The sequence below is a fragment of the Passer domesticus genome, chromosome Z, assembly GCF_036417665.1.
Source record: "Passer domesticus isolate bPasDom1 chromosome Z, bPasDom1.hap1, whole genome shotgun sequence".
Classification (NCBI taxonomy): domain Eukaryota; kingdom Metazoa; phylum Chordata; class Aves; order Passeriformes; family Passeridae; genus Passer; species Passer domesticus.
In genome coordinates, this window is record NC_087512.1 from 34,023,055 (window position 1) to 34,035,288 (window position 12,234).

At 34.5% G+C, this 12,234-nt stretch overlaps 1 protein-coding gene across 1 annotated transcript in view; it reads left to right on the plus strand.

Moving 5' to 3' along the window:
• Nucleotides 1-12,234, plus strand: part of CNTLN (centlein) — a 180,140-nt gene that overhangs the window by 161,801 nt on the left and 6,105 nt on the right. Inside the window, exons 27-28 of the mRNA XM_064405240.1 lie at nt 8,052-8,237; nt 9,509-9,586. Coding sequence (XP_064261310.1) covers nt 8,052-8,237; nt 9,509-9,586 — 264 coding nt within the window. The remainder of the gene's footprint in view (nt 1-8,051; nt 8,238-9,508; nt 9,587-12,234) is intronic.

Consider the following 12,234-nt stretch of genomic DNA (forward strand, 5'->3'; position numbering starts at 1 on the left):
GCTGAGTGTCAGAAAATCATGGTGTTCTTCACATCTTGGTCACTGACCTGCTATGTGACCTTTGGAGTGTTGCTTCACCTCAGTATTTCAGGTCTGCCCTGAATATCTTTGTTTGCTACATCTGGTACAACTGTGCTGACTTTGTCTGCCCTAACTGTTCAAGATAATAAACTCCCTAAGATCCCAGGCATCTCTTGCTACACATGTGTGAAGCTCTAATTTCTGTCAGTGCCTTTTTTCCCCCCCTCTGTGTAAATAACTGTAATATATGAAGTTTTAAAGGAATGATGGTAGTTTTGCTAGCACCTGTGTAAATCAGAAGAAATTCTGTTGAAACCAAAGAATTTACAGCGGGCAAAAAATTAATATAAATGAGGTAGTACTTAAATGCAGAAGTAAATAGGCATTTAAATTATTATTATTGCCCATTCCACATAAATAGAATTTTAGAAACCAATATATTTTGACAGAAATATTCTGCCTGTCATCCCATGCTGATTATACATATTTCAACTCATTCTCTGCTATAAAGAAAACTATTATTTTTTCTCTGTTATAGGTCACAAAACATGGTAATTGTGCTGAAAATTTAGCAACAGTAAAATGAAAACTATGGGGTCTTTGCTGATACCTAACAACCAGCATCAGTCTGAAAACATTTGGGTCTACAGTTCAAATTTTGGACAGTCCTAAAGTTTAATGTACAGGAGAGAGTAGATAATTGTAAAGCTGTAAAATTATATATGACCATAGGTCTGCCATATTAGTAGGTACCTGCTGTATGTTCTATAAATGAAGTGTCCAGCTGATGCAATAAATTCTACTTAAAGGTATTACAAAGAATATAATGAAAAAAAGCAGATTTTTAAGCCTAAAGTATGATAGCTAAACAGTTCTCAAGAGAAGATTAGAAAACAAAAAGAGAAAAAAGCTGACCAGTAATACAAAGCCCCTTAATTTTTATTCACACAGGGAATTTTAAGAAATGAAGTGTACCATTAAGAATGTATGGTATATTCTATATTGAAATACAAACTATATTGTAATTGGCCATAGTAAGTCCATTCCTGTATCTTTGTTTCAGTGTGGCTTGTTTTGAAGACAATCTCACATCAAAAACTGTCCATCTGTCCATGATTTAAATCACTTGTCTATGTATTTGTAAGCAAATTTATTTGTAAATAAATTAAGGTTTTTTTTAGAACATAGCACAATGTATTCCATTTCTTTTTCTTATAATGTCAAATACAGGTTGAAATATTTTCAGTATTCTTCCCTGTGGTTTTCTGCACCTGGAGATGGTTAAGCAAATGCAGTCAAAAGAACATTCTCAATTTTGTACTCAGAAATATATGCTTATTAAGAAACCATTTGTTTTTAATAGTTTTCAACCTAGAAGAAATGGTATTTTGCTCAAATGTGTAGGATGAGGTATTTTGGAGAAATGGGGAGTGAGCCAAAGAAGACTTCCACCCCTAATGGCAAGTAGAAATAGCACAATTTAAGCAAACGGTTTTAAAAATTTTGCCCTTGATAGGGATCAGATTTTCAAATTTTATGCAATGCACTTACTAATTCCTGTCACTGTATCTTATTATTCTTACTGCATTTTAACTGGGTTTTTGGTGTCTTCAGTACTAAGTGCCAAGTTTTTATGCAAATACTGAAATCATCAGGTGCGTTTTGTACTGTATGACTTGAGGGATTTTCAGAAAAGCCACAATGGCCTGAGCTTGAGTAGTTGAAAAAGAAATACCGTGCAAATATGTGTACACTTCTTCAGATGTGTGGTTTGAGATGTTACCTTTTCTAGTTCACAGTCTGTCATCCATAGCTCAGAGCCATGGTGAAGGCAGGGCTAGGTTAGGATGTTGGACTGAAAATTGGAGATAGCTTTTGCTGCCAGGATAGAAGAGAATGATAATATTTTGAATTACTTAAATGTACATTTCAAATCTTGCCTATTAGAATCTTTGTTATCCTCATCTGTGTTGAGGTTTGCCTGTGTTATTTGAAAAATCAGGAATTCGTGGAAAATCAGGTTGCAGATGCAAATACGGTATCACATTAGTTTTTACATTCAGACTGCAATTTCTCTATATTTATGTATAGTAGAATTCTTTCAGGTCATGAGGTGAGGCAGTTTTTCCAGGCCATGTGTGCTTCATCTCCCACTTATCTCTGTGAAGCTGTGAGCACTATTCTTAGTGCTGATCAACATAAGACTGGTTAATTTAAATCACATATATTGGTCCGATATCTAGTTTTAGAGGATGTGTTTCTTCCTTTCAGATATTTATTGAATTAGCCTTTGAAACTTGGCATCTCTGCTAGCTTTTAGGTATCACACTAATATTCTCTTAAATGTATCTTTTTTATTTTGGGGGAGTTTAACAAATTCAGTGACTGTTGAATTGAAGTTTGTTTACTTTATTCTTAATGGAAAAGATAATAAAATATCTTAATTCCTCCAAATACACAAAACTATGAGACATCATGTTTGAACATGTGTATTAGTAAATTCTGGAACCACAGCAGAAACTGTGACTGTAGACAGTAAATAAAACCAACTCATCACCTCATAAATGTGACCTGTGTGACATTGGTAAAATATTGTTATTCCCACTTTAATATTTTGCCACAGAAGTTTGAATACTGAACTTGGTGAAGATTGGTCTGTATGTCCTCTACATCTTTACTTACAGGGCATCTGCTGAGTCTCTAAAAATGACATGTGATCTGTGAGAATCATAAGAATTAAATCAACCTCCCGAGGCTTTCTCCTTCCCTTGTGTCAGAATGCTACATGTTATAGCCCTAAGCAAAACAAGTCCATCGTAGTGTCTGGTTTTGTGTCTTGTCTCTTTTCTGATAAAAAAAGGTTATGCCTAGAAGGTGTGTTTTTTTCAAGTGAAGGAACTGAGGTAATTTAAATAACATATATATATATATGTTATATATATTAAATAACATATTTTAAAAACTGAATTACTATAGAAGAGGTTTCAGTCATGCTGTGATATCAGTTCAAACATTATTACTGAAAGTATTTCAAAAGTCATTTTTAGAGAAGGAATAAGGAACAAATAACTACTTTCATTGAATGCTTATTTCAGCTGCTGAAATGGTGTATGACATCATCTCTTTGTGTAATTGTGTCTATTCATTCTGTTTTGTTTTGTTGATTATGAGGTATTTGGGGTCATAGTATTTCTTTCTGAATGCCTTTTTGCAGCATTAGGATCTGGCCTAACTTTAGGGCAGCAATAAATATTCCACCACAGAAGTAGAGTTCTCTAAGCTCAGTGTTCAGTGTTCAGTTCTCTGAAATTTCTCTTGTTATTCACTGACATCTTCATAATGCTTTTGACTCTTTAGGAAACTAACCTTTTTTCAGAAAATATTTTCCATTTCATTTTTGGTTTAATTCTTTGAACCACATCCATATACTCTTCTAATCTACAAAACAAGTGAGTTTCTAAGAACATATTACTTGTATCTAAGGACATCTCCATATTGAATTACACACAGAATACTACATATAAAGTTGTTTTGTATATTATATTCTTCTGTGTATTTGTGGCTGGTTGACCAACAGCCGTGGTGGTTGCCAGCAGCTAAACATCACATTGTTCTTTGTTGACAGGGGCTTGCTTGCTTGCCCCAGTAGGACTGGAGACAAGCGAAAGTGAGAAAACTTGTGTACTTGTGTGTTGGTAAGGACAGTTTAATGAGGGAAATAAAGGACAACAAATCCCCCAAGGAACACAGATCAATGCCTAGCCAGTCTCTGAGCAGACAAATCATCATCTCCCTTAGATTTTATTGTTAAGTGGTGTATGTGGGAAATGTCGCTTTGGTCACTTGGAGCCAGTTGTCCATCCCAGCTGTGTTCCCTCTCTACTTTTTGTGCCAAGCCAACTTGCTGAGGTGGCAGCATGAGAAACAGTGCTGTGCCAGTGTTGCTTACCTATGTCTGGTATGTTATCAGCACTAGTTTAGTTACAAATCCCTTACAAACACTGCACCTTAGAAGCTGTTGGAAGACAATGAACTACATCTCCATTTGTGCTGTAAGATAAGCCAGCAGGAAAAATACTGGTCTGGTTTTACAGAGACCTTAGGCTCAAACTTGTGACAAAAAAGAGTGTAGCATGTCTGGCAGGATGAATAGATCATTTGAGGGAACTACAAAGATGTTGTCAAGTATATGGAGGGAAAATTAGAAGGGTCAAAACTAAACTGAACCTTAATTTGGCCACTGTGGTTAAAGACTAGGTGATCCTGAAGGTCTCTTCCAACTTTGATGATTCTGTGATCATCACACTGCAACATCATCACAGATGCAACACACTGTTATTACTATAGTACAAAATACAGTAAAACTTTATCCATGACTCGTGAGCCATGGCTTCTAACATGAGATCTGCACCAGTGCAAGACTGAAAGCTGGCTATACGTAGGTACAGTGTCAGAATTTGTCTTGAGACCATTAAGTTTTATTATTCTACAAACAATAATAGTATGTAAATTAACATGGTAATTACAGGAAAATTTTTTGGCATTGCCTTGCTCATAAAACATTACTTAGGGCCATTGATCAAATTGTGTTAATTCCAGGATCAACAATTGTCAGTGTTTTGGGATGTGAAGGCCTTATTAATAGTGTGCTGTCAGGGTCTTTGTGCCACCAAGACTTCTTTGAGTGTTTAATTAAATATGCCCTTCTAATTGAAAGAAGACCTTTGTCTTTATGCATCTCAAAACTGGCAAAAGATGCAGTGCTAAGAAGTGATTACATGCTGAGGCCAAATTTGAAAACAATGTATTCTTAAGAATGAATATTTGAGGTAGTGAAAACAAAGTAAAAAGGCTTGTAATGGAGATATCTCAGAATTACTTGTAACCCAACATCTGTAATGTATATTATAGAAATCGTATGGAGTTGGTTGGTAATTCAACAGTTGCTAATGATTAAAAAGGACTAGGAACTTTAAGGAAATTATGTTAGAATTTTATGCTTCTTTTTTTCCTTGTCAGATCAGTGGTAGTTGCACTGGTTTGACAAGAAGCGGTATAGATTCATTTCAGGAATTAATCAAGAATTCCTATTCTAGTTGCCTGTTAGCAGCAAAGTGTGTCCCACAGGAATAACTCTGATAGTAACATCTAAGCTAGGAAAATGGCTTTGCTAACAAAATATCCTATACATTTGACAGCAAAAGTAAAAAACAAAGATAAAATCTCAAATCCTAGTGTTACTGGTACTAATAAAGGCATTGTTATAAATCAGTATAATACAGAAGTCGTGTACTGCACTGATTTCATTTAGGTAGCTTGCATCACCTATGTATACCTATTAGTTTAAAAATAAACAATTTTGAAATACACAGAGGGGAATGTTTTCATTCAAAGTCCTACACCTGGCTCCAGAATGCATTGGATTAAATTCTTAATCACAGAACAATGTTATACTGCCTTCAGTACACTCATCAGTAAAACCTGTTTGCTTAACTCTTGAGTCTGTACTTTTGAGTTTGGAAATGGGTCTTTCAGTTTATAAAAGCTGTGTGGCTTGAGACTGAACATTTCTGTATTGGAGCATGAACTAACATATAAATTAAAGCAGTAATAAGTAAACAATTTAGCACATGAATACATTAGCATATGATGGATGAGAAAATAACAGAAGAAAAAGCAACTTAAAGTCATAGGGAGACTATAATTTCAAGGCCCTAATTTAGTGATAAAATTTATATCAAAACATTATATCAATAACATGAAGGAAGGAGGTTCAAAAATAGCTAGTCTCTCAAAGTTCAGTTTTAAAGTCAGTAAAGTAGCCTTATTTCTCACATATTCTTTGTGCTCTGCATGTGCTTTAGTCTATTTGAACTGCTCAAGGGACAGAGGAATTGAAGTGCAAGTCCTCCATGTGAATGATCTGCTGTGATTATATAAAGTGTATGCTTGCATATTAAAATCTATTCATTATAATTTTCTCTTTCTGTGATTTTTGTTTAAACTTGCTTTTTCTTTATTCTTTTTTTTTAAATTTTTTTTCCATTTTTTATTCCTTTTTAAAAAATTGATGCTATAGATTCTTCCGTGTCTTTCTGATACCTTTTTTTCTGGCACCTTCATTTCTGGAACTGTGGACTAAAAGCCAATCACACTGGAGTTGCAGTTTCTGAGTTCCACTGTTGCTATCAGCTTGCTCATTCCTCATGAAATTCTTTTGGAATTTGGATACACCAATAACATTTATGTAATAATGTCAAATGACTATTGCCTGGCAGTGTTTCTGTGTCTTCTAAGGCATTCAAGTGAATTTTTAACATTGTTTATGATCATGCTTTTTTTTGTCTGTTTTTGGTTTTTTGTAGTTTTTTTGTAGCCTTTCCAAGTGGATTTGCAGGTAATTTTCTTGCTATTTTGCTCCTTTAATTTACATTTCCTCTTTGCATCAGGTTACACATGTGCATTTTCTAGAGTACTTACTAATGCCTGAGAGAGATCTCTTTTTAAAACATGGAAAGCTGATTCAATTTGATCAAAAAAGTAGGGTTGAACTTATTTTTCCATTGTCAAATATATCTCCTATATGTTGCAAGAGCCGATCTACTCTTAGACCATTTCAAAGGCTACAAAACCATGTGATTTAACTGTATTTTTCTTTTCAAAGTGTGTGCTTTTCTTTTTGGGGCTCCCTCTTCTCTTAGTCTATTTCCTTGTATGAGCTTAGTTCAAGTTACCCTAGATCCCTGCTCGTTATGTGTCAAGTTTGCTCATTCCTCTCAGCTCTGCACCTGCAGATAGGTTTATGTACGAAATAGTTTGTTGGAAACTCTGTGGTTGAAGGGACCCACACTTGAATCAGGAAATGGGACAAATTTCACTGTACCTTCTCTCTCCAGATTTGTGGCAGTGTATTTTTATTTGTAATGATTAAATTTTATTAAATACAGAAAAATGTTAAGTTGGGAAATGGTAGGAAAAAATATCTTGGAATTAGATGAGTCTGCTGTGCCTTTGTTGAAATGTATTAGCAAATGCTCCCTGATGACTGTTTCAGATACACTAGAAGCTGTAGAATACTTTACCCAAAATGCCAAAAAAAAGGTTTCATAATCCTGTAGTCAGTTTCGAAGATATGAAGGTATTCTGTAGAAAAATAATTTTGAGGAGGTGATTGGCTGCGGTTGAGATGTATCTTAATAAGATGAGCTTCACTAGGATGATCAAAAGAAAACCTTTGCTCATTTTCAACTCAGCCAAGGTGTCTGTGTTGACAATCACGGTTCTACTTGAGTCATGGAAGTTGAATATTCTAGGAAGATCTTCTGAAAATTGATTAGTACTCTTGTTTGCTAGTCGACAATTTTTAAATAAAATTGTCTTACTCAGCTTTTGATGAAATCTTTTTTGCTATAGTTGCATAAATATTAAACCAAAATTACTTCAGTTATAAAACTGATGAATTACGCTGATGTTTAATGTTATTTCATTGAACCAAAGAACCTAAGAAATAGGTAAGGTAGGAGCTTGGTAGCCAGGACAGTTTTGAATAACCCTCTCCAGGTGGAAAACAAAATTTCAGATTTTGAATAAAGTGGTATACTGGTGTTTCTGCATGCAGAGAATGTCAATAAGCTTTTTTTAAAAAAATATATCTCTATTTGACCACAGTGAAGCCTGACACATTCTTATTTCAAGAACATTTCTGTTAGACTGTGTCAGGAAAGGATTTTGATTCTGTGGAAGCTGCTTTGTTTTATTAATAATGGCATTATAAGACTAGTTACTTTGCTAAAGACATACCAAGACAGTATGTACATTTAAGAACATTTTTTGGTTCACTGTATTAATCCATGTTTTGTGTTCTAAGTAGCATGTTATTTAATATTCCAGCACATATCCTGTTGCACCAATAACACAGAATGAAGATAATTCCCATCTAAAGGAGCTTAGTCTAAATGATACTCTTTTTTCGATCTTATTTTCACTATTAAAAAAATGATAGTAGAGTATTTTTTGCTTGTGTCTTCTAGTCTCTAACCGGAGAATTACATCACAGTGTACAAGAGCTGAGAACAAAAATCAAACTGGCAAAAAAAGTGGGAGAAATGAAAGCATGCAAAAAGGGTCTTTCCCAAGAGAGTTTTCAGTTAGCAGCGTCTATCCTTAATGTTTCAACAAGTGATCTTTATCAAATACTACAAGAAGGAGATGATGAGGTAAGTTATTTTAAGGACTTCAGTAAAAAAGGCATAGATGAGAAGATGCTGACTATATCCCTCCTTGAAGAAAAGCATTTTCAAGTAAAGACTGAAATTTCATTGTGCAAGATACAGCACAGAAATCAAGAAGGATTTAATCTACATGAAAAAAGTTAGAGATTCGTAAGGTGGCAAGACTTACAGTATGCATAAATATGCACATAGTGCTTTGAGCATGTGTATATAGAGATATTCTTCACTATTTTCCTTTTTGTGAGGCCATTTGACAGGATTGTATGTTTTAAATAGACTTCTGCATTAAAGGAAACAAAATTAGAATGTATGTCTTGCCGTGCCAGATTGATTTTGTTGATACTTCCTCTTTGAATTGTGATACCTATTAAAGGTATTTCTGGTAGGCAGATGGTTTCTGGGTGAATTCATAGCCTTTTTTGTTGATTCTATCATACATTTTACTATGAAATATTTGATAGTGTTTCATCAAATTACTCTATTAAATAGATGCAGTGATGGGATTTCTTATCCAGATTTATTTAGTCCTGATCAAATAATATATGAAAAAGCCTGTACAGCAAGTGTCTAGGAGCTGGCCATTATTTGCCTGTAACAGTAGTGTGGTGATGACTTAGATTTAGCCTTGGTGAAACTTTATATTAAAGAGGCCACAAAAAGGAAGTTTTTCCTCTTGGTGAAACAGCAGTGCATGGTATATGTATGCACTGATAGGGATTACACTCATGAATACAAATAAAATGGGTGATCCCTGCCATGTTTACTCACATTTATACAAACCTATAAAGTGATTCACTTTGACAGAGTTGTTCCATGCTTATCTCATTCTCAGAGTAATTTCTACATCCTGTATCTTTTTGTTTTAGTCACTGTGAATATATGTATAAAACACATAGACATACTTAACTATAAATATAAACCAAATTTATTAGACAGGAGATGAATTTACACTACGCATACACTACATATTCTATCTATCAGTGCATAGGCTCAGGCACCTTTATGTTGAGCTCATGCAATTTAGATTAGATCACACATACACCAGTATATTCATATGGAAAGAACATGCTATGCACATTTCTAGAGGCATGCACAGACAAGGGTGGGTTTAAAAATGTAATAGAGCACTGATACTTGATGAGTATTCTTCAGATAACTAATTTTTCAAATGTGATTCTGACTTCCACATGCTCTATATTTAATGTATACCTAGTTACACATTTCCTTTATTGCTAGTGATGTTTTTATATTTTTAGGAAACAGCCGAAACAGAAATGGAATTTGAAAAAGATAAAGAATGGCTACAGCATATACAGAAACTTAGTGAAGGACAGGTGCTCAATTTATATAATCCCATAATGAATTATAACTTTCTGCTCTGATTAGCTATGTGTTTTTAAGTTGTAATTAATACACTGTATTTGCAATTATGGTAAATATGTAATTATGTAATTGATGGTCTCAAACTATACTGTGTTGAGCAATGTGAAATCCTTGTTTTGTAGCATTTCCTTTGTATTTCTGTTAAAATCAGAGTTACTGTGTAAAACTGGAGATGTTAAAACTGGAGTTGTGATAGCTAATTTACCAGCTAACTTAAGCTAACATAACCAGTAAAACAATGCTGAAGAAAACCAGCACAGGTCTTGGCAAATGTGTTAATTGAATTATTGAAACACTGTATAATGCTAGCTAGAGTGAAAATGATCTGTTCTCTCATAACTCTTAGGAAAAATAGACTTTTTTTTATGTGCCTTTAAAGTTACTAGTTGTTATGGACACCTGAGGAGTTCATGGGTTTCTGTGACCTTTTACTGTGGACCTGTTTCCAGTCAATTCATGTTTTCCTCATAGCCAGACAGCTGTTTATTATCGTGTCTTCTCGCATTCTCTACAATATTTTCTACTGAGACCTCGAGCAGCTTGTTAGTGGGAAGTAAATATTGATTTGGCATCCTGTCAATGCAGAAAGAATGAAAAAATTTCCACCAGAGGCCCCTCAAACATTTTCCTATCGACATTTTCTGGGCAGAGAGGAAAGCTGCATAGAGGATGACAAGTCTGAGACTAGCAGAAATCCCTGAGGGGTCCATTGAGACTGCTGCTGTGACCTGTGTGATACTTTTTCTTCTCTTTCAAGTCTTTTTTTTTAATACACACAGAGTCTGCTGGGATGCTCCCCTCTTGTAAGTGATCAAGGGCAGTTTATTGGCAGGTGAGAGCCCAGCTTTTCTACCCGTAGTCAGCTTTTGTTTGGACATCACTGACAACATACCCTGACTCTTAAAACTTTTCTACTACATTTTTAGTTTTCTCTTTTATTTAAATGATGGGCAGCTGATGTCTGGAAAGAAATAAAACTTGATTTGTAAATCCAGTGCAAAATGCATATTCACTAGCATGGGTCCATTAGTGATGTAGTTAGTATCAGTTAAGAATGTGAATGATTGAAAATATTTTGAAAGCCATCTTGAAGAAAAACACACATCAGATTTATGTATTTAACCATCAATAACTTTTGTGTTGAGATTGTATCCTGTGGCCAGATTTTTAAGAAATGACAGGTTTTCCCTCTTTCATTATCAAAATTTACTCCTGTGAAGACTGCTTAATTGCTGCAGCAGAGGAAATAGAAATATCAGTGTGCTTTTACTGGCTTTGTCCAAAAAAAGGGCATTTTAATTAAACCTCATAATGCTACTTGAAATTCAGCATTAAAAGCACAATTCTTTACATTCACTTAATTGCTTCAATTTTAAGAATTTAAAAAAATATATATAAATTTCAAGATTCTGTTCATATTATAGGCTCCAAAATGTGAATCAGATCCATGGAATACAATGAAGACTTCTTGTTCTGTTTTTTCATTGTAATTTGGTAAATCGCTAAAAAATATTAAGCAGAATTTTATCACTTTTCTTCATCTGCTATAGACAGATAGAAAAAAACAAGGGATGGAGAGTGAAGGATTTGTTTAATGAAACCAGGTACATTAAGATTGCAAATGTTCTATAAGGATAGAAGAGCTCATTGTTCTTAGCCATGTACGTTTGTGTACAAGTTAATAGTGATTTTCTGTGATTTTTGCTCCATCTTGTGGGGTTCCTCAGAAGAAACACTGAGGGTAAAAGTAATTTTTGGCAAGCAAACCGTTTTTAGAATTGCAAGAGGATCATAGTGGTTTTGGGGAGCAGCCAGCTCTGCTTTTCATTTCTGTCCATGCTAAGGCATATAGATGGAAACAGTTAAGATTTCTTCATCTGTATTTGAGAGCAGCTCATGGAACAGCTCTGTGACCTTTAAAATGCTTTACTCATATCTTGCAGAGTTTGGTTGTGGTTTCTTTTAGTAAGCTTTGGTAATATTTCTGATCAGTAAACTAAAGCCCACAGTGAAATGTAAGCTTTCTGCAGGGTTTTGCTCATAACAGACTGCCTGCTAAGTGTTACATGTTGGCAAACTGTGCTGCCCATTTGCATCTTGAACAGAGATGCGGGATTGCCCTTTTCTGTTTTTCTGAGTAAATGTTCAGTGGAAAATTGCATCAGATCATTTAATATTGCAGTTTGATATAGTGTCTTTTTGTGCCATTTAGCCAGGACTTTGAAACATAATTGCCCAGCAGTATTGATTTAATTGCCTAGGTTTATTTGTGGACTCCTAATTATTGACTGGAGGTAAATTTAATGGAGAAACCTTTATGAACACTGGGAAACTGCTGCTATTGCTGTTATACATAATGAACTGCATCATAACCCTTTAGATCATTCTTCAAGCTAATTTTATTCTACTATGACAGTACGATAACATTTAAAATGTCATAGACATTTTATTTTTATTACTGACATACGCCATTTTACTGCTGCATTAGAATTTTGGGGGGGACTGAGTGAGCACTAGTTGCTTTTTACTGTCATTTTATAGATTCCCCTAAAGTGTAATGACAAAGGATACCACAACTCTGTTTTCACTTCATCTGTAC